The 22,494-nt window shown below is 58.1% G+C and overlaps 1 protein-coding gene and 1 non-coding gene across 2 annotated transcripts; both read left to right on the top strand.

Annotated features, from left to right (window-relative positions):
* The first annotated feature begins 1,196 nt into the window (after positions 1 to 1,196).
* On the top strand, positions 1,197 to 17,796 carry WNT10A (Wnt family member 10A). Its single transcript, XM_036386834.2, is given in 5 exon segments — positions 1,197 to 1,375; positions 4,094 to 4,356; positions 12,270 to 12,608; positions 12,611 to 12,645; positions 17,329 to 17,796. Coding segments are annotated over 5 exon segments (1,164 nt in total). The 5' UTR covers positions 1,197 to 1,316.
* Positions 14,885 to 14,957, top strand: TRNAV-GAC (transfer RNA valine (anticodon GAC)). Its single transcript has one exon. It is a non-coding gene; the product is annotated as a tRNA-Val (tRNA).
* Positions 17,797 to 22,494: the final 4,698 nt, after the last annotated feature.

Raw genomic sequence — 22,494 nt, 5'->3', positions numbered from 1 at the left:
ACACACTCAACCAAGCCGTGCACGATCACCCCACACCCTGTGCCCTCACCCACACTTGGTGCACTCTCACGCTGAGCACATTCACTCCACACCTCGCGTATGCTCACCCCGTGCACATTCACCCGTACTCCGTGCACACTCTGCTTCCATGTGCACACCACCAAACCCCACGCCCACAGCACCTTTCCCCCATGCTCTGAGCACACTCCTCCCAGCAGCGTTCAGTCCCCCAAGTCCCCACGAGTAAGGTGCCACAGCATGCACGCTCACCTGCCACCCCACGCACAGTCCCGCACACCGTGCACAGTAGCCCACAGGACGGGTCCACTCAGCTCTCCCCGCGCTCCGATCCACGCCGCACACGCTCACCCCACACCACGAGCACTTACCCCGAACCCTCCGCACACTCCTCCGCGCTGAGCATTCCCACCACACACACTTCTCCGCGCTCCGCACGCTTACCTCACACACCGTGCCCACTCACCCACGCTGTGCCCACCCCACGCCGCTTTCCCCCCCGGCCCCGCGCCCACTCTCCCGCCGCCCGTGCCCGCTCGCCCCCCCCGCCGCCCGCTCCCTCTCCGGTAGGCTGCGTGCGACACGCCGGCTCCCCGCCCCGCTGCCACCCTCTGCCCCGTCCTTCCCCCGCGGGCTCCTGTCTGGACGTGTCGGGACTCGGGCTCCGGGCGCTGAGTAATGCTCGGCGCAGCGCGATCCCAGGCAGAGCCGCTGCCGCCGCCGCTCCGCGCCCAGCGCTCCCGGGGCGCTCCGGCCGCGACCCTGCTCGCTCCGCCGGAGGCCCGGCGACACCGGCGGCGGGGGGCGGCGGGGGGGCCGCGGCTCCCCATGTGCCTGCGGGCCCCGCGGGAGCCGCGGAGCCGCTCGCCCGGCGAGCCCTGCCCACGCCCGCCGCGGCCCCGGAGCCCCGGGGCGCCCTGGGGAGCGGCGGGGGAGCGCACCCCGCGGGCCGAGGGCCCCCCCGGCCCCCCGGCACGTCCCGCCATGGGGGGCTGAGCCGGGGGGCTGTGCGCGGCGGGGCGGCGGCGGGCAGGGCGGGGGGCGCGCAGCCCTCGCCGGGCTCGGAGGGCGCCGGGGCGGCGGGAGGCGGGGGGCGCATCCCGGGAGGATGGCAGAGCCGCCCCGGCGAGCCGAGCCCCGGCGCGCAGGGAGCCAGTGAGAGGGAGGAGAGGGGAAAACACAAACAAGCAAACAACCCACAACAAACAAAGCGGGCAGAGAGCAGCGCCGAGCCCCGCCGCCCCTGCCCCAAAGGCGCCCGCCCGCCCGCAGCCCGCACAGCCGCTGCCCCAGCGAAGATGCGCCCGGCCCTGGCCCACGGACTCTGCTCGCTGCTGCTCAGCCTCTGGGTACCCAGGTAGGAGCTGCACCCCTCCATCCCCAGCCCCGCCGCTGAGAGCCCCGGCCCCACGGGGAGGGCGCCGGGAAGCCGCCGCGCCCAGCCCCGCACCGGGGGCGGTCTGCCCAGGGGGCTCCGGGGGGGTCCCGCCGCCCCAGCCCGGCCCCGCACGCTTGCGGGCCCCCGTTCAAGGGGCTGTCAGGGCTGCTGCCCCCCTCCGCCTTCCCTCGTCCCGACGGAACGCCGGTGGGATGCGCAGCTTCTCCCGCTCCAGGAGGCTGTCCCCCTTCCTCCCCGGCCAGAGACGCTCCAGCGCCCGCCCCGACTGCCTCAGTTTCCCCGCTCGCCCGCGGAGGACGGGGGAATGCCGGCTGGGATGTCACTGTCGTGGGGGTCGGTGCCTGCTGGATCCCCCTGCGTCCTCTCCCTGGCTCTGCCTGTCCTAAATGCTAGAGGGGTAAGAGGGGGCCACCTGCTTTCCAGAAAGCGAACCCCCAAATTCACCGTCCCTGTCCGTCTACGCCTTCCCTCAGCTCGCTCCCAAACTTGTGCACTGCAGGCAGCCGGGGGTTAATCCTGGTGCTGGTACGAGTCGGGGGGGGGTCCCCCGCCCTTCCCCCTCCCTCCAGCCCCTTTAAATATAATTTGTTAACGTTGGGACTTGTATTAATTAAAGCAGCAGCCGCTGCAGCCTGTGACCTGGGGGCCTGTCACCGTGAAATCAAGTTTAAATCCAGATTTAAAGGGGGAAGAGAGCTGGGGGGAGCGCTGTATCCTCCTAAGAAGTGTGACAGTGACAGCTTCTTGCCGGTCCCTGGCCCTTCTGAGCCCTGGGTGGAGCGAGAGGCAGAAGGACCTTCCCTCTGCTCTCCGGAGCCCCTGCCTCAGTTTCCCTGCAGTGCAATCGGGAGAAAGACCATAGCATCGCCCCCATCCCGGGATGCCCTGGGAAAAGATGGCAGGCACTGTGTCAGGCTCAGGACACGAAGGGAATGAAGTTGTTGTGGTGTTCGGGGCAGGAGCTCCCGGGGTTGGAGATGGTGGTGGCTGTGTCCTGCTCTGCATCTTTTGTCAGCCAGGGCTTGCTTGACAGTGGGAATGAGTGCAGGAAGCTGGAAGATTTCCCCTCCTGTGTAGGGGTTTTGGAGGGATGCACTTCCTTTGTCTCTCTTCTCTGCTCCACCTCGACTCTCCCTATTGGAGTCGAGGTGGATTTGTACTGGGGCATATTCATATACCACCCATGAAAGTGGTGGGATGGGTATAGACACCCTTGGGAAGCTGGAGAATGAGCCTGATCCTGACAGCTCTCCCTCTGCCCTGAGCAAGCTGTAATTCAGCAGAGACGCTGGGGCTGAACCCTCCCTCCAGAGCTGGGTGAGCACTGAGCTGGGGACCTCAATCCCTGACAGCTGCTTCTGTCCATGTACCTGCACCAGGCTTGCAGGGTTTGAGGGAACAGAGGGGGAGTAACCCTTCTCTCCAAGACCTGGCAGCTGCAGTCCTTCCTCCAGCATCCTCCTCCAAGTCTTGTTTCTGTAATCAAAGTTCAAAGGGCTTTGAGCTCCTTGCTTCTCCCAGGGACCCAGCTCTTGCCTGTCCCAGGGAACAGAGAAAGACTTTCCTGGGGAGAGCTCCCAGCAGGGACCAAGCTCTCCTGAACAAGCAGTGGGGTGGTGCTGAGCTCCTAGTGGAGCTCCATGCTGCAAGATGCTGGATGCTGCTGGGTGTCCCACTGTCTGCTGCTTGCTTTGTGGGTCTTCCTCTTGGGCACTGTTTATCCCAGAGTCCTTCAGGCCATTCCCTGGAGCTGGGCAAACTCTTCCTACTGTCTCCTCCAGATTTGTCTGTCATGTGTACCTCTGTATTAGCTCCAGGCATCTCTTTCTGGACATGCTTTGTCTCCCCACATCCCACATCCCACATCCCATCCCCACACACTCCACACTTCTCCATTTCCTCAGGTCACATCTCTATTTGTGTAAGTACCTGTACCCCTGCCATGGACCATGTGCCTCTCCTTGCACCATCCATGTGCTGCTCTCTCTGCTTCCATGGCCACAGGTATCTGGTTCAGTGGGGCTAGGATGTGACAGTGGACTTGGGATTGCTGCTGGGAGCTTGAGGATAGTTGGCACAGTGCTTGGCTCCATATTTCACAGCTGAGCTGAAAAGAAAAGGCTGATCATTCCCTTTACCTCCGTTGTAAGGACCCTTGTAAGCAGTGTTGGGAGGATACAGGAGATGCAGGGAGAGGATCAGCCAGCAACACTGGCTGGAATGGTCCTCCTGCTCCAGGGTCTGTCAATTCTCCCGGGGGGAAGTCCATGCTTTCTGTGGAAGGTGAGCTGGGGCGCTGTGTGCTGAGAGTCTGCAGTGCATGGCCAGTGTGGGAGATCCCTGGTGGAGCACGCAGAGAGAGCAAGCCTGGGAGATGCTGGGCTCCAGGGGCAGGATGGCCAGATTTAACTGCTGCTGGCAAAGGCTGCCAGGGTGCCTGTACTGTACTTATGTTGTTGGAGGCAATTGCAGCCCCAGTGCTGCTGGTTTTCTCTGCCTGGATAAGCTGAGCTGAGTTTTTCCAGCCTTCCCTATAGGCAACGGGCACCATGTGGATTGAGGAGCCTCTCCCTTCCCTGTATGTGTTCCCCACAGACTTTTCCCCTTCCCCAAATGGAAAACCAAGTGATTGACACATTGCTTGCTCTGAGCTCAAGAGTGTCCTTTCCCTCCCAGCTCGTGCTCCAATGAGATCCTGGGCCTGAAGCTGCCCTCAGAGCCAGTGCTGAATGCCAACACGGTGTGCCTGACCCTGCCGGGGCTGACACGGCGGCAGCTGGAGGTGTGTGTGCGCCACCCCGACGTCACCGCCTCCGCCATCCAGGGCATCCAGATTGCCATCCATGAGTGCCAGCACCAGTTCCGGGACCAGCGCTGGAATTGCTCCAGCCTTGAGACCAAGAACAAGATTCCATATGAGAGCATCATCTTCAGCAGAGGTAAGGGTTGGATGTTCCCTTCCTGTTCCACTATCCAGCACCTGCTCTCTGGAGCCCTCATGGGCTCCCCCTGGGCCCCTGCACAGCTCTTCCCTGGCCCAGGGGATGATGAGGTGAGCTCTTCAGCATCCCCATGGATGAAGGCAGACAGATGTTATTGTCTGCCAGGCAAAGGAGCACTGCACTATGGCAAAGCTGCTCCATGCACCTTTGTACCTGCACTGGCCCTTGTCCTGAGCTGCTCCTCCCTGACCATCTCCAGCTGCTCCTAAGGCTCTTTCCAGGCCCTCCTGCATTCTGGCATCTTCTCCCAGTGTGGTGTAGGCTGGTGTTTGGAGCAGTGCCATGGGTGTGCAGCATAGCTGATGGGTCTGAAGGTGGATGCCACGCTCTGGGATTTGGTTTGGTGGTTACAGTTGAACATCTTGGCTCAGTCCTGCTCTGGGGATGGTGTTTTAGTGTGTTGTGATGAGCTGAAATGCCCCTATCTAGTGGAACATAGCTCTGTGAACCTGTCACCCTGGTGTTCTGCCCAGCGCAGAGGGCTAAGGGGTCACTGTTCTGTGGGACCCTAAAGCATGATGGCAGAGGGGACAGGGATACAGGCTGTCCTGGGAGCTCAGCTGCCCACAGAGCCTGAGCTGTGCGGCTGAGAGAGCTCTCCTAGCTCTCCATGTTCTGCCAAGGATCCTGGTACCAGGATCTCATCTCCCTCGCAGTCGTGTCTGGCTCTGTCTGTATCAGAGCCTGCCTGGCTGATACTCTCCCCCTCAGGACCAGACAATGGGGTGCAGAGGGGCTGGCCTGCATGGTGCAGATTAGAGTTGTGACCTGATGGGGATCTTCTAGAGGACTTGAATGTATCTTTTCACCTGAGTACCCTTTCTTGAAACCTGTGCCTCAGCACATTAAGTGCCCATTGCCACAGGAAGGCCATGGTCAGGAAGGACAATGTGGTGCCAGTGGCCAGCAGTCAGGGTGCTGAGGGCAGGCCAGGTGCCCAGCACACAGACCACTCCTCCAGCTCCCAAGAAAGGTGAAAACTACCCAAGAAACTGCTCAGATGCCTGCTTTGTGAGCGTCTCAGCCTGATGCCCAGCAGAGAGTTGCAACCATCCACTCTTCAAACATTCTTCCACATCCTTCATCTTCTTTCCCTGGGACTATGAGGAGAATCTCAATGAGGAGAGGTTGGCAGCTTTAGGCTTACATGGCATTGAGGGGATGTGGTGGCAGGAGCCCACAGGCAGCTGTAGCAAGTGGGGAGAAAGCTGGAGAGGGGATCACAGAAGTGTTTTGGTATCCAAAGATGTCCAGGGCAGCCTGCACAGCTTCACTGGATGCTACCTTGGAGCATGTGGGCATCAGGGCTGTGGTCCTGCCATGGAGCAGCTCTGGTACCTCTCAGGACCTTAGTTCCTGGAGAAGGGCAGTGTCTCTTCCCTCTGTGAGCAGTGCCCAGGTTAGGGCCTGGCAGGAAGGGTGGGGACTGTCAGCCCTGATAAGCATCGAGGTATTTCCAGGTCCTCTGAGGAATGTGGTTCACTTCTAGTCTCCTCGGGCGGCAGGAGACACTGGCTTGCTGGCTCGAGTTGCTCACACACCCAGACAAGCTGCCTTGCTCCGGGTACCACCGGGAGGGAGGCTGGGAGAGAAGCACCAGCAGCAGAGAGCAGTGACCTGCATCCCTCCCTCAGCTCACCTTGTCTGCTGCTGGCCCCAGTGCCTTGCACCTCACTTGTGTCCCAGATGCTCCTGCAGCCCTTCCTGCTGTCAGGGCTGTGACCGATGGATGTGGGGGCTCCCACAGACCCTGGAGTCCTTCCTGCCCCTGTCTTGAGCTGTTAGATATGGCTCAGCCCAGGCTCTCAGCATTGGTGGGATCCCATTCTCTGGAATGGAGGCACAACATCCAGCAGCAGAGCAGGATGGAGGTAGGGCTGGAGCATCAGAGCAGGCAGGCATCTCATGGCGCTCCTGTTTTGGCAGCAGAGGTTGCAGGATGAGCCCCAACCACCCAAGCTATCTCATGTAGTTGCTTGGAGCCATTCTGGCATGGAGCAAGCCTTGATACTGGAGCCCTGGCCCAGTTTGAACCCACTCATATCCCTCAGTAGCAGTGCTGGAGCTTTGAGCCTTGCCTTCCATCTGTTACAGGCACAGCCATCAGAGAGGGGATGCATCTCAGGAGCCCAGTGCTGGAGGAGAGGCGAGTGGTAGAAGTGAGGGGTGCAGGCTCCTTGGTGCAGACTTTAATGCACCTGACCTCCAGGGAGCAGGGCTCTGCTCTGCGCCCTGCCCCATCCTTGGCGTGCCTGGAACACAACGTGCTTGTAGGATCATTGTTTGTAACCCGAAGTGACAGACCCCTTTAATCTTTCATTCCTTTTCCCACTTCTTCTGCCATCAGCTCAGCCGTGCGTGAATCTCACTTTAAATTATTTGTAGCTGGCTTCTCCCTCCCGCTCTCCCCGCGTGGCTTCGCTCCCCAACTCTGTCCTGTCCTCCTGCATCTCTCACGTCTTCTCCAGTGTGGGCATGAGCCAGACAGGATGCTACACTGCTCCAGCTGTCCCATGGTGCCCATCCCTCAGTGCCCAGTATCCAGGCACTCAGTGCTGCCAGGGACCTCATCCCCTGGGGACAGAGAAGAGGACAATGGCAGAGTGCCCATCTCCTCATCCTGCTGAGCTGAGCCCAGAAGTTTGAGTGCAAGCTCTGGGGAGACAGGAAGGAGAGGCTTCAAATCGGACAGGGCTGGGAGTCTGGGGTGGCTTCAGAGCAGCACAGCAGGAGAGAGGGATGCTGCCAGCATCCTGGGCAGAGCACAGACCTGGGAGATGCTGCCATCCCTGGGGCATGGGAAACAGTGGCTGTGAGACACAACAGCAGGTTAGTGGAGGGCAAGGAGGGTGCCCAGGAGTTTACCATCCCTGCTCTTTCAGAGCCACTGGGGTCTTTTGAGACACCACCATGGTCTATGGGTTTTTCAGGTCTGGTCTTTTGATGCTGCATCCTTGGGGTATGAGATGTCCTTTGTAACCTCTGTTGAGTTTTATGGGAATATGATCCAAATAGAGTTTCTAGTGCCATCTGCACCCCCCATCCTCCTTGGCCCATGTCCCCTCCTTGTTAAGCCAGGCTCAACAGTGCCATTGCAAATCCTCTGTCAGTCTTCCCTGGCTCCCCAGCTGGCTGCCTGTGCTCACCACCTTCCTGTCCATTCTCTGGCACTGTCACTTCTGCCAGGACTCTCCAGTGCTGTCCCTGGTCCCATCGTTCTCTGCTGTACCTCCCTCTCCCTCCATGTGCTCACCTGACTGACAGAGACATTCTCTTCTGGCCTCAGAAGAGGTAGGGGGAAGGAGCAGTGAGGTCGAGGCAGGTGGCTTCATCTACACCAGCAGTGGAAATAGATCCTGTGTTCCTGCTCCAAGGGTGAGCAGCATGTGCCCACCCTGCTAGAGAGGATGGCCTGTTGTCCTGGTATATTGTCCCATCACAGCATCTGTGGGCTGCCAGGCACTGTGTGGCTTGGCTGGGCTGACCCCGTGCCTGGTGCCTGACAAAAACCAAGCTGCAGATGGTGGTGGGTCACTGAGTCTTGGTCCTTGTCCAGTATGTGTGCACCCATGGGTGGGTACAATGCCATCAGGGCTGGAACTGTCTGGCTGCTGGGCAGGGGCTGTCTGAGGTGTGCTATGGGACTGACTATTCCCCTTTGCTCATCCCAACCCCAACCCCGTCTACATGGAGCTCTGAAAAAAATTAGAGGGGCTAATTTTTTTAGCCCCTCCTCCCATGGAGGGGCTGGATGTCTTTGAAGGCCTTCAAAGGCTCATGGTTGGAGGGGACATGACCCTGGAGTGCAGTATTTCTTGGTTCCTGCAGCCTTTGGAGAGATGGGTGATGCTTCCAAGGCCCTCTGCCCACCTGAGAAGGGCTCACTGGTGACAAAGGTTCTGTGTGGCCACGGCCAGATCTTGATTTCTTCCAGCAGGGAGTGGGGAACTCCCTGCAAGGCTGGAAACACCAGGTGCTGGGGCCCAGCCAGCTGTGAAACGGAGCTTGGGGAAGCTTTGCTGCGTGCTGAGGGAGGCAGGTGCTGTTTCAGCTATCCAGGGAGTTGCTGCCAAGCTCAGGACCCCGGCACCCAGCTCTGCAGAGCCCCAGCCAAGCTGCGGAGCCCGCAGACCGCAGCTCCTGGCCTGGCGCACCTGCAGCTGGGCTGCTGGCAGGGTTTTGTGCACCCCCAGGCAAACCAAGGGCTTTGCCCACCTGGCCCTGCAGCACATGCGGGTACTGTGGAGGCTTGGCTTCATCCCTGTGGGTTCCCCCATTCCCTGGACCTTCTCCCCACTGGTGGTGGAAGGGAGACCCTGGGGCCAGGCAGGATTGCTGGCGATGTGGGGCCGAGCTGGGCTCCCTGCAGCCTGCACAGCAGCAAGGGCTGCTCCCTCACGCTGCCGTGGGCGGACAGCAGCGAGGGCTGCGGGCTGTCCCTGGCACGCTCAAGGAGGTGCAGGGAGGCAAGTTGGGATCTGCAGGGAGGCATTTAGTGCCTAGTGCTGGGCCAGACCCTGGCAGGTTCACCTGCAGTTTAATTAGGGAGAGGGGAGGGGAGGGAGCGGGGCTGGGGGAGAGGCAGCATGTCGGGACTGGCCATCTCGGCAGGCCTCGCAGGAGGTGGCGGGAGAAGTTCTCCTCTGCCTTATATCAGGGCTGGGGCAATGTGCCCACAGCTCCTGGCAGCTACACCCCACTCCTGAGGGGTACTGCCATGAAGGGGCAGCTGAGCATCCTGGGGTACCCTAGGGTGGGCCTGTGTGAGGCTGTCCCACTGCTCCCTCAGGGCCAGCCAGGCATTGCAGTGATGAGTGCTGGGAGAGAGCTGCTGCCTGGCTGTGATGGTGAGCTGTGGGAGGAAGGCCATGCCTCCAGCTGTCCCTGGTCTACAGACTGTAGAGCCCAGAGCTGTGCCTGAGCCAGCCCTGTAGCCTTCATCGCACATCTGCCTGAAAGATGGAGGAACTGCAGTGTCCATGGCAGAGCCAGTGCTGCTGGGACTTGGGGTCTTGCTAAATGACCCTAAATCTCTTAGGCACTGCTTGACAGGGAAAATCTTCCCCCCTAAGAAAGCTGCTTTGGGATTTGACCTGGGGAAAAGATTTCAGACCTGTCCTCCTCGCCCAGCATGGTCTTTAAGTACACAGCAGGCTGGATGCCGGTGGTGGTGTCAGGATTGTGCCCTCCTTTCTCTCTTCCCTCGGGATGCAATACTTCTTGTACCTCCCACAGCTACACTTCTTCTGTGGTCTCTGGAGGGATATGGTGACTCAAAAATCACTGCTGAGGTCTTAAGTGGCTGGGGTAGCTGGAGAGCCTCCCTCCAAAGGGCTCAGGGCTGGCCACCACACACCACTCTCGGCCGTGGTTCCTGGAAGCTTCCAGCCTTGCTGAGCCCAAGAGGCAGGTGGCTGTTACAGCCGTGTTGCTCGTTGCTTTGCTTCAACCCTCTGTCTCTGGTGTGGCTGGGGTAGAGCAAGGAATGTAAACTGAACCTCCTAGCAAAACTGTACTGGCATGGCTGCTGTGATCCCAGTGCTGCCCTGACCCCTCCTCCCCTTTGCTCACAGCTCCCCATGAGAGCAGGTGAGGGAAGAAGGGGAGAAGGCAGGGAAGAATGGTGGGGCCAGCCAGAGTGATACTGAGCAGGGAAAGGACCATGATGGGATGGGAACAAGACTTCCTGAATGCTGTGATGCCATGTCTTGGGAACCAATCTGTCCCCTGCCCACAGCCTGGGGAATGGCAGCTCCAGAGACATGGACCCATACATCATCCATCAGCTCACATGTACTGGGAGAGCACTAGAGGAAGAAGGACTGGGGCTTTAACCCACGGGTTTCCCAACCATGGAGGGTGCCCAATCAACCTGACCTCTTTACCTGTAAGGACACGGGCTTGCTAGACGGACTGGGTGGGGTAGAGCTTGTGTCTGGGCTCAGATGAGATTTTAAGGAGATGCCACACCAGAAATTATTTTTTAGACTGGAGAAATGCGTGAGAAAGAGGCAGGGCTGAGAGGAAGGTGTTGTCCTGGGTGAAGGGTTTGCTGCCCCTGTCCCCAGGCACTGGCTGTGCGAGGAGCTGGGGATGCCCAGCAGGGTGGCAGTGACGAATCGGGCTGTGCCCAGGTTTGACATATGAAGGGCTGAAGTTGGCCCAGATAGCAGGATCAGAGAACTGACATAGGGAAGATTTGGGAATCCAGGAGACCTTTCTGTGCTGGTTATCTATCCTCCCTTGCTCACCTGGGGACTGAAGTTGCCCAGATGTGGGCCTTCATGCTCCAGCAGCGCTGTGGGTGTGTTGCAGGCACTGCCTGCCAGCACTCTCCCTGGGGAGGCTGCACGGCACAGTGTACGCACCAGCGGCCCCATTACCTGCCCGCTGAAAAATGTTGTTCAACTTGTGCATGGAAAGAGGCAGGCTGAGAGCAAGCTTGTCCCACACCGAGGGGAAGCTGGGAGAGGCTCCTGCTGGCTTTTAAGCAGTGCCTCGTTAATTTTTTAAACACACCAGTGTCAAATTAACACACAAAAGAGCAGCACGACTTTAAATGCAGGTTTCCGGGCTGCATTTCATTTTGCTTTAATAAGATCATAGCGTTTGCTCAGCGGGCGGCAGTAACCGCGGAGGAGACATGCGTGATGGGGAGCACTGCCCAGCACGGCCAGCAGCAGCGCTTGCACTCTCCCTGCTCCTGGCACTGGGGCACAGGCAGGGCTTTGGGGTGCTCACCCCAGACCCCTGTCTGATGGCGTGGATTTGGTAAAGAAAACACCCCAAAATCTGTTGTCTGTTCTGCTGTGTCAAAGCCAAACTGCTCATGTCCAACAGAGGGAGAGAGGCTGGGAACTCCAGCTATTTATTTATTCACATGTGACGCCACAGCACAAAATCTGGCACTCCCTGCATCCTTGCCTCATGCTGGGGCCAGTCAATGTGCACCAAAGCAAAGGGCACTGCAGGCTTCCTGCCTGACCTGGGAACCACAAACAAAAATATTACTTTGCATTTCAAATAGAATAGAAACTCCCAGGGAGGAGAGGGTCCTCACCTGGCTTCAGTGAAGCCAAGAGATTCTCAGGTATCCCCTGTTCACAGCCACATGGAGCCTGATGAAGCCCCTTCTGTGAGACCTGTCCCTGTCCCCATCTGCCCTGTCCCCAGCTAATGACACTTGTGGATGTCCTCACTCCCTAGGGTTTAACGACAACCAGCTGCTGGCTCTGGCAGTGCATGGTGTGGTCACGGCATGCTCTAACTGACGAGGGATGCTCATTTTTTTCCTGCCTGGTATCACATTTAGAGCTTCTTGTGGGACCTGGCAGGGTTCAGAGTGGGAGGGATATGGGCAGATGAATGGGGCTGGACAAGGCAGTGCAGCCTGCTCTTTTTACTGCCTAATCTGCACCCTGTGAGTAAGCAGAAGTGGTCCATGCTTCAGCAGAAATATCTCTTGGCCAGTGTTATATTTAGTATAGTAGGAAACTCTGAGTGGAGAGGGGAGGAGGGATTGCTTTTCCCATCAGAGCCATGATGCTGATGCCTGAGCAGTGCTGCGGTGGCATCTCCTGGAGTGATGTGAGAGCAGGGTGGTGGTGGAAGCTGGGCTCCCAGCTAAGGCAGGGCTGGCCCTCAGGGCAGCAGTGTGTCCTTATGGGGATGGGGCTGGAGAGCAGAGAGTGGCCATTCACTCCTGGCCTGTGTGGGAGCTCGTGCATCAGGAAAAAGCAAGACACAAGCTGAACCTCCCAATCCTTACACTCCAGTGTGACAATGAACTCACCCAGCCCCGCTCGGGGGTCACAGCGCCCAGCCTGACCCCAGTGTGTCCTTCCTTGCAGGCTTTCGGGAGAGCGCCTTTGCCTACGCCATAGCAGCTGCTGGTGTGGTGCACGCCGTGTCCAACGCCTGTGCCCTGGGGAAGCTGCAGGCCTGTGGCTGTGACCAGAAGCGCCGGGGCGATGAGGAGGCTTTCCGGCGCAAGCTGCACCGCCTGCAGCTGGAAGCCATGAACCGCGGCAAGGGCATGGTGCACGGCGTGCACATGGAGCACATGCCCGCTGAGACCCCTGGCCTCCAGGACTCCTGGGAATGGGGAGGCTGCAGCCCTGATGTGGACTATGGAGAGAAGTTCTCCAAGGATTTCCTCGATTCCCGGGAAACCTACAGGGATATCCACTCCCGATGCGGCTGCACAACAACCGCGTGGGCCGGCAGGTGAGCAGGGCGCTGGTCACGGCTGTGGGGAGGTGATGGGGGAACAGGGTCACCAGGACATGTGTGGGAAGGCCCTGAAGGACTCGTGCTGGCTGCTGTGGAACCATTTGTGGGTCTGGGATTGTCCCCAAGGCACCCTCTCTCCCCAGCCTTGCCCAGAACAAAGGCAGTGATGCCCTTACAGGACAGGGCTGCAAGGATATGCTGGCCGAACACCGGCTGGGAGCAATACCTCTGAGCATTGCTGCTCAAGGGATGCTGTCCCAGGCCACTGTCACCTGTCTGTGCTGCAGCGATGCTACTGGAGTGGCACAGCAATGATTCTGGCTACTGCCTCTCAGGGACAGAGTGAACTGGTGTTGGGCAGCTGCAGTGGGGGTAAGCCAAAGACAGGGAGGAGGAAGTCATTGGCATCATGGGGACACAGCACAGATTCTGCAGCACCTAGATGTGTCTTTGCCTACAGAAAGGGAGCCAGTGCCCCGAGGAGGCAGATGTGAATGAGATTGAGTTAGGCAGTGGGCTCCTATGCCAGGTGGGAAACACAGCATGCCCTTGGGAGCAGAGGTGACAGCCCACAGCCTTGTCCCCCATCTTGAGCAGTGTGCTGGAGCCTGCTCAGGCAAGCAGGACAGCCTCCCCTCCATTCTTATGATGTCAGGTCTCGTTAAAGGTACTAATTAGTAGCTCACTCTGTCTGGAAGCTGAGGTTTAAAAGCAGCCTGACACTGGAGACAAGAAGCATGAAGGCAGGAGGGGCTGGGAGGATGGCTGCATTTCCCTGCCTGCTTTTGCTCACAGCAGGTGCCTGAGAGATCACATCCTTTGAATCCAACAGGACACATGTCCCCAAGACCCCAGCCACATGCTGCCAGGGCAGTGCCAAGGGATGTGTAGAGGCTGCAGGAATAAATAATTAAAGTCAGAATTCCACAGGGAATGTTTCCTTGGGATGGCTCAGACATTTGGATGTGCCTCTTGCTTTGAGCATGTTTCAAGTTGGCTGTGAGGTGAGGATGCTGCAGAGCAGGGCCTTAATATGTGGCTTACCCTGATGCTGGAGCTGAGCTTTACCACCCTGGAGAAGCCACCCCAGTTTGGCCAAGGTGTAAATGCCTGGGGAATACCAAAACTTTTGATTTGTTTGGCTTTGTTTGCTCGTGTGTGGTGAAAGCTCACTCAGTGTTAGGCAGCTGAATCCTCTGCAGACTGCTCTGGCCCAATCTGGGCAAGACCCCCGTTCCAGTTCTCACTGCAGGGCTCATCCTGATTCCCCTACATCTCTCCATGCCCTGGATCTCTGGGACTCTTGGCAGTGCTCAGAAACCTGTGGTCTGTGTTCCCTATTTCCCAAGGGAAACCTCACAGCCTGCAGAAGGAAGGAAGGTGAGAGAGGAATATTTGCTCTGGCAGGATGTCACGAAACATTTCCTGTGGGATCCAGTAACAGTGAGAATGCCTGGGGTCTGCTTGTCCCTGAGGACAGACAGACACGAGACTGGCAATGTCAGCTCTTGGTGGCTTCAGAGACAAGATGTGGACTGATGAAAGAAGCCTGGGAGCTAGAAGAAGAGGCAGAAGAAGACTAAAGGAATAAAGGGGAATGGTACCTGTGTGGGTGGGGAAGCTGGACAGGCAGCTCACGGACCTTGTTGAGATGAGGGTGTGAGCCCATGTGTGGTGCTGTGGGTGCCGGGCATTGGAACAAGAAGATGATGCTGTGCCTGGTCTGTGCCTGTTGGTGCTGTGCTTATTGCCAGGGCTGGTCCTGGGGATGGGTTCCCACTCAGAATGGGTTCTCCAACTCCCCACTTGCTCTTATGTCAATGCTGTGGGTCCCACACCCACCCAAGCCCCACTTACTACTAGGAGCGATTTTTCTGCTGTTATAAGGAACAATCTCCTGGGATTTCCCTGGAAAGGAATGGCTGTGCTGGTTGCAGCAGCTCTGTGGTCCTCCCCTCCAAGTCCTGAGGCTGAACCTCTTTAGCAGAGCAGTGACATGGATGTGCACACCTTGTGCCATGCTCTGCCATGCACCATCCCTCCCCATGCACCAAGCAGCTGCAGCACCCAGAGCTCTCCAGCATCTCACTGATTCTGAGCATCCTCTCTGTGGTTCCTGTGTATCCCGAGGGTGCTGTGCCTGTGGGTGAACCTGTCTCCTGGCTCAGACCCTACAATGCTGGAGGGAGGTGACAATTCCATGGATGGTGGCACCCAGGTAGAATTAGAGGTGGTTTCTGTAGTGTAGTGGTTATCACGTTCGCCTGACACGCGGAAGGTCCCTGGTTCGAAACCAGGCAGAAACACACAGGTTTTTCCTTTTTACACCCAGCTATGAGGCTGGGCAGGGGATTGTAGCTCAAGGGATGTACAGCATCCTCTGATAGTGGCAGTGGTGACCTTGCTCCTGAAGAATAGGAAGCCCTGGGATAATCATTGCTTGGTCCAACTCAAGACTGAGGTGGGTGTTCTGCATCCCTGGCAGGCAGCAAGCTCCCCAGCAAGGAGCAGCAGGAGTGTGAGAGAGGCTTTGCAGGTCCTCCTAACTCACCAGATCAGAGAGCAAGAGAGGATGAAAGGAAGCCAGGAACTACCCATTACCCTCACAACAAAGACCTACGATAAAGTTCTTATGAGCGTGCCTGGGAGGAGCTGGGAATGTGTGAAAGAAAGCACCAGCGAGTCTGGGCATGTGTCGAACTTGGGTGTCTATGAGACAGGGAGAGGACGGGTTGGGGTGCATGGAGGAAATTCAATGACAAAAGCATGGGGCCAGGACTCAGATGGGCCCTTCTTCCATCTCCCAGCTCTGCCAGGGTCCTGTCTCCTCTGTGCTGCCTGGTCAGGGGTGGACGGGTGTTGTGGTGCTGAGGCTCAGGATGTTCAGCAGTGATGGCTTGGGTGATGGAGATGGCCACACTTGACACCTCTTCAGCCCCTGCTGTGACCAGCTGTAGGCCCAAATGAACTCCTGTCCAGCTGTCACACCACTGTCCCCTCTATCCTCATGGTGAGCCTGCCAGCCACAGCCCTGAATGCAGATTTTTCCTGGTCCAGCCAAGCCAGCAGGGTGGGAATGTGGGAAAGGGTGACAGTGCTAGACTGTTCCCAGGGATAGTGACAAGAACAGTGGCGAGCAGCTGGTGTCACACCCAGGACATGGTGGAGAGGCCAGGTAGCTCATTACCTGTGAGGTGGAGGCTCTTCCCAGCAGGAGCAGGACTCTCAGCAGGATGAAAGCCAAACTGCAGCCCAGCCCAGACCTCTCCGCCATGTGCCCCAAGCTCCAGGCGTGTTTCATTACCATAACTGCTTAGCAACTTGGAGATTTACTCAAAAACAAGAAAACAAGAAATAAAAACTACCCATTCCTACCTAAACAAGGCTCTCCTGTCACATGTGTCCCTCCCAGGCAGGGGGCAGGAATAGACAACATGTGGCAGGCATAGACAACATGTGGCAGGCATGAAGCCAGGTAGATGGGCAGGACTGGCATTGTAGGACAGCACCTTTCACAGGGACAGGTGTCTCCTGGAATCCCCCACAAGCCCTGGAGCAGGGCCCTGGGTATCGGAATCAGCCTGTGATAGCCTGCGAGCCCCATCTGAACTCCTGGTGAGGTTTGGGTGTCCGCATGGGAAGGGAACTCGGTGAAGCCTGTGCGAGCACATGGATATGGGGGCACACAACCCAGCAGGGAATTCCTGTTGGGACAAAGCAGAAGACATTATAAACTGTCTCTTTCCAGGCTGTGTGGGGATGTGTGGCCATGTTGTGCCCCTCAGGATTGATGGGCATGAGCTGTTTCTCTTGGCTTTGCCACAGCAGTATCCCTTACAGGTATGGGGGATGTAGGGGATCCCAGCATGCAGGCTTGCCAAGGGAGTCCAAGGAACCCCACACTGACCTCTGACCTCTGTACGAGCTGTGCTTTCAGGCTGGCCCGAACCACAGCCAAAGCCCAGCCCATGCACCCTGGCCCTTGAAGAGGGTGAATGGGTAGCACTGGCTGCACTGCAGCCTCTACAAATCCCTGTAAGTCAGGGATGTGATCCCTGCTTGGAATTCAGAACTGTGGCCAGGTTGGCTGAAGGAGAGCAGGCAAGAGCTAAAAGCAGAGCTGCTCCTAGGACTCCCAGAACTGGGGCTTTATGGGATGAAGGCCTTGGGGTGGGGAAAGGAAGGGGAAGCATCATCACTCCCACCTGCCCCACTCACAGTGCTACTGCCTGGTGAGGTGCGTGGGAGACCCTTGCACTGGAGAGGTCCCAGTATGGCTACACCATGCAGCCAATGCTCCATGCTGGCTTTTAGCTGGGGTCCAGGATCAGGTTGATGCTGCTGGAACCAAGCAGCAGTGGGAGGTGAGACCCAGGCTCCTTCTCCCTGTGCTCAAAGAGCTCACCCTCTCCTTTAGGTGCCAATCCCTTGATGAAACATAAAAGCCAGTTGGTATTACCAGGATGGGAAGGGACAGGGTGTGGGACATGAGTTGCACTGGGCAAAGCAACAGGGCGCAGCCTTGCTGGCTTTGCAGTTCCAGAGCTTTGATGGCTACTCATGCCAGCCCTTGATGTTCCCGTGGTGCCAACCCACACAGAGCTCCACTGTGGCTTCTCCAGTCCCCAAAATGCGTCTCCTTCATGCTCACTCCTCTGTCCTTCCTTCCCCACCCAGGTGGTGATGGACAACATGAGGAGAAAGTGCAAATGCCACGGTACCTCAGGGAGCTGCCAGCTGAAGACATGCTGGCAGGTGACGCCTGAGTTTCGCCTGGTGGGGTCCCTGCTCAAGGACCGCTTCTACGGGGCCACCCTCATCCGGCCCCACAACCGGAATGCCGGGCAGCTGGAGCCGGGCCATGCTCGGCACCGCCGCCGGGCTGGCATCAGCGAGCTGGTTTACTTTGAGAAGTCACCCGACTTCTGCGAGCGAGAGCCGGCGCTGGACTCCTTGGGCACTCAAGGGCGCCTGTGCAACAAGACCAGCCCGGGCATGGACAACTGCGAGAGCCTGTGCTGCGGCCGCGGGCACAACATCCTGCGGCAGACGCGCAGCGAGCGCTGCAACTGCAAGTTCCACTGGTGCTGCTTCGTGGCCTGCGAGGAGTGCCGCATCACCGAGTGGGTCAGCGTCTGCAAGTAGCCAGGCAGGGCTGGGTGCCCACCCCAGGGTGCCAGGGACAAGCACGTCTGCCTGCGGCAGGGGAGGGAGACGGGGATTGGCGCCGGGGGGGAGGTGCAGCCGCGATACCCGCTTCCCTCCGCTCCGAGGGAGCAGGAGAGGACATGCTCAGCACCCTCCAAAATCAGCACTTTGTCGTCACCTGGGAAGGGCAGGGCAGGGCTGCCCGCTGCCCCCCAACCCCACATGAGAGCACCAAGGCTCCCGGCCCCGGGGAGCCCACGGCCATGCTGTACAGACCGCCGACACCAGCACCACTCGGGGGGGGGCGGAGGGTGGGCCTGGGGGTGGGGGACTGCCCGCTGGCACCCAGCGGTATGGAGCAGGATGGGGTCGTGGACAGCAGGGCATGGGGAGCCCAGGGTGGGAGGGAAGTGGGGGGGACACACACTAGCACTGTGCACAAGTTCCTCCAACCACATGCGAGGTTGTGCTCGGAGCAGGATGGGGTTGGAGCACCCCGTGGGATGGAGAAGGGGCACGGCTCCCCGGGCTGGGGCTCAGCTCTCACCTCTGGGCTGGCCTGGGCTTCGTGGCCAGAGGGGCGGGTGCCCGGGGCTGTGCTGTGTGTGTCTGTGTTATTATATGGTAAGTTATTTTCTGATTGTGAATAAAAGTGGATTGGAGACAGCATAGGGTATTTCAGGATGCAGCACCCTGCTCTTCCTGCTGCCAAGGGTTCTCCATTCCTCTAGGGTGACAGAAGGATGGAGGGGGACCCTCAGTGCTGCTGACCTACTTGTGTTTTGAGACTTTCTCTCAGGTGCTCTCCTGCCATCCCAAAATAACTGTCCTGTCAGCTGTTTGCAGACTGGCAGGAGGTGGGGACCCATCGCAGGCATCCCAGACACTTGCAAGGTGGCTGCAGGGAAGCTTCTGCCCAGTTGGATGCATGCTAGACCCCATCCATCCCATGGGAATCCTGGCTGTTGCCCCCGTGCCCATGGCCGTGCGGGGCTGGGAGCTGCCCCACTGTGTCCCACACTCCTGGGGAGAGATGGTGGGGCTGGAGAGCAGGGAGAGGGGAAGGCAGCATGGGTGGGCCAGGCAGTAGGGGTCCACAAATGGCAGCTTGCTGTGCTGGTGGGGAGGGCACCCATCTGGCTGCAGCAGCCTGCAGGGGCCAGGCAGTGAATCATGCTGCTGCTGTCTCCTGGCTGATAACTTCCCTGCTCCTCCCACGGCTGTGCACCCCTTGGGGCTACACAAAAAAAAAATGGAAGTGAATTAAAAAACAAAAAAAACAAAAAAAACCAAAAAAAACCCAAAAAAACCCCAAACTAAATCAAAGAGGAAAATACCAGGCTGGAAGGAAGCGAGCAGCCCAGGTCCAGCAGGGAGTGGCCCGTGTCCTCGTTTCATAACACTCACGCACGCAGCTGGAGCTGCCCCGGCCCGGACGGGTGCTCTGCCTTTCACCACCCCTGCAGGGGAGGGCTGGCTTTTCCCCTCCAGCAGGGACCATGTGGATGGGGTCCTTGCTTCTGGAACCAGGTGAGGAGAGGAGAAGAATGCTGTAGGTGCTGGAAGGAAGCACAGGAGCTTTAGTGACCTTGTGGCATCTGCGTGGTTCTGTCTGCCAGCCCAGAAGGGACAGCGAGACACGAGGTCTCCACGGTGGCTCCCAGCAGCAGAGACATTGGGCTGGTGTTCTTGCAGGGAACAGGATCTCAGCTTGGGCTTTGGGGCACCCAGGCTTGCCCTGTGAGGCATGACAGCAATGTTGTTCCTGTGGGGCAAGTTTACTCTGACAGGGCATGCTCCAGCAGTTCATTTTCCCTCCTGAGATCCTACTTTTCCAATATCCATCTCCAGTATCAAGGCCCTTTTTCCAAATCCCCAAGACTTTTGCCTTTTGGCCATTAGCCCAAGGACTAATTGGACCCCATGGGGTTCCCCTCCCTCCTAAGCTGGCCAAACCTAAGGTTATGCTACTCAGGGCAGGGGGGCTCTGCACATCTATCACACTCCAGCCCTTGGTGTGTGACGTTGGCTTCCCACCTCCCAGGGGCTGCTTTGCAGATACCTGTGATCTCAGGGCTGCCTGGGGTGATGACTGACTCACCACGGAAGCTCTCACCACACTGCACTGGCCCTTTCACCCCCTGCTTGCTAATCCCAGACCACCTGCTCTGCAACAGCGGGATCCTAGGATATGACTCCCCCATAAGGGGACCAGACTGGGGACAAGGTGTGTTTGATGGTGCCCAGAGAAGTGATGCAGGGCAGGGCCATTCCCCCCAAGGATGTATCACATCCCCCAGTGAGGCACCAGGCTCTGGGCATCCTGGATCTGCAAGGACTGCAGCTTGCTCTTGCCTTCCAGCCAATTATGGGAATAGCATTGTGAAAGAGCATTGTGATGCCAGCACACCTTGGCTGAGACTCCCAGTGCTCCTTGGTTCTGTAGAGACCCTGTGTGAGCTGGAGACCCTGGGACACTCAGAAGAAAACACAAGGTCCCTTGATCTTTGCCAGTGTGCAGGAGGCATGGCTGGGGTGCAAGTGCTGTGCTGGAGGGCTGCTTTGTGCTGCAGGCAGCACGCTCTGGGTGCAGGCAGCTCCAGGGCACAGGCATCCTGCTTGCAGCATCTCATTTTCCTCTTGGGGCCAGCTGGCTCCCAGTGCAATACCAGTCTTCAAGATCTGCTCTGTGGCTTCTCTGCTGAGTGTCTGGGAGCCACAGGCAAGGTGCCAGTGTGCCTGTGGTTACGAAAAACAGTGTCCCCATGCTTCCCTAGCTAGGAAGCAGCCACTGGGCAGCTGTCCTCACAACCACACTGCTGCACAGAGCACGTGCAGGACACCTCCTCTCCCCACGGCCACTGCTGAGCTTCCAGAGCCAGCTGCCAGTGAGGGCTTGGCTCCCCGTGTCTGGGCATTCCAAACTTCTATTCCATGGACCACCCTCCCTGATGCATCAATGGGATATGTCCCAGTCCCACCAAAGACCCGTGTTTCCTCATACAGAGGGACTGTTTGAGCCTGCTGAGCTCCAGCTTGCACATGCTGGTGCATGGCCCCCTACTGCCCTGTGAGGGACATCTCCACCCTGCAGAGCACTGCACGCAGTTCTGGGCTCAAGTGGGAAGGTTCAAGGTGCTTCACCCAAGAGAGAACAATGACCATCAGTGTAGAACAGCCCAGGCAGATGATGAAGGTGGTTTCCAGTAGAGGGGACAAGACTTCCCCAGTGTTTTCCAGTCATCTTCCTACAGAGGCAAATTACTAAGGGAGTTCCAAAACTGAAAAAGGAAATGGCCATTCCTTTCACTTGCATGTCATAAAAGGGAACTGAAAGCTCTAAAGAAGACTACAAGTCCTTGCTGGCAGAACCAGGAAAAACTTATTCCAGTTTCATTAAGTATTTTAGCCCAAGCTCTAGAAATTCCTCCGTCCTTGAGGGTCCCTGCTGCCGAGGGAACCACCAGCTCAGTGTGAAGTCCAGTGGTTTTCTCAAACTTTGAACTTCCTGGTCCCAGCGGCAGGAAGGCTTCTCAGATCCTTCTAATAAACTGAAAGTAAATCTCACTTCTTGCCCCTGTGGTTGTGGAGAGTGATGGGATAGCCTGACCTGAGTGTGACTCTGAGAAGACAATAGACCTGAGCTGGTCTGATCAGTTTGTACCTCTGCCAGGTCTGAAGCCAGATCTGTGGCTGTCCAGATGTGGATACCCCAGGCTGGTGCTCTCCAAGACCCTGGCCTTGTGCCCACCAACAGACACAGAGTGGAAGAGCCAGAGGGACAGTGGATTCCCTCCAGCACAGCAGGTTTCTGGTCTCTGGGTCCTTTCTCCTCTCACCCAAAGCCCCAGCTCATCTCTTGCTTCTGGAAAGCTCCAGCAAGGGTGGGGAAGGTCTCTGGGGGTGGCAGGGGAGTAGTGGGGGGGCTGGGACTTTCCCCAGGAGATCACAGGAGGAACTTTGGCTGGAGGGTGGGGGGAACCGATGAGGAGTTGCTACATCATGCCCCAATGAGCCGTGAGTAACTCCTCTGGTATTTCTTCCCCTCACAGAACAGTCATCAGAGCCAGATCCTGCCTGGGGGAATCACTACACGGGAACACCCAGCCCCATCCAAATTCCATTCCTGCTCCCATCAAAGCTCTCAATATGAAGCAGAGCTATGAGTGGACAGTTCTGTCTCAGTGGTAGCCCCTGTCCCATGCCATCCACTGGGGTGGCACGAGCATGGACATGGGCACGGCTGGCAGTGATGGCTGGTTGAGCCTGGTCAGCTGCTGACCCACAAAAGCAGCCAGTTGCACCTGGGCTACTGGAAGTCAGGAGAGAGCAAAGCCTCGTTGTGTCTGCTTATCCAAGGGGAGCAGAGGGCAGCCCCTCTCCTGCTTTAGTCCGGGCAACTGGCTTCCATGCTTGAGAAGCAAGTAGCCATGGCTTGAGACCCATGCTGAGAGCCTGGCTGGCACTGTTATGTGAGCTGAGATGCAGAGAGATGCTTCAAGCCTTTCCTGACGTTCAGCCCCAACATGTCGTGCTTGGCACCAGCACCCGTGCAAGCCCCCGAAGAAGAAAAAAAGTTTGGCCCTGACTGACCTGCTTGGCAAGGCGAGGTACCTACAGTGAGGCAGCACCTGGCTTGGGATAGGAGCCCAGGAGTCCTGTGCTCCCCCCACCAGGCCCAGCTCCTGCCACCAC

This window comes from Molothrus ater, chromosome 7, assembly GCF_012460135.2.
Source record: "Molothrus ater isolate BHLD 08-10-18 breed brown headed cowbird chromosome 7, BPBGC_Mater_1.1, whole genome shotgun sequence".
Lineage (NCBI taxonomy): Eukaryota > Metazoa > Chordata > Aves > Passeriformes > Icteridae > Molothrus > Molothrus ater.
Note: the sequence above shows the minus strand (reverse complement) of the source record. Positions and strands in the feature narration are given on the sequence as shown.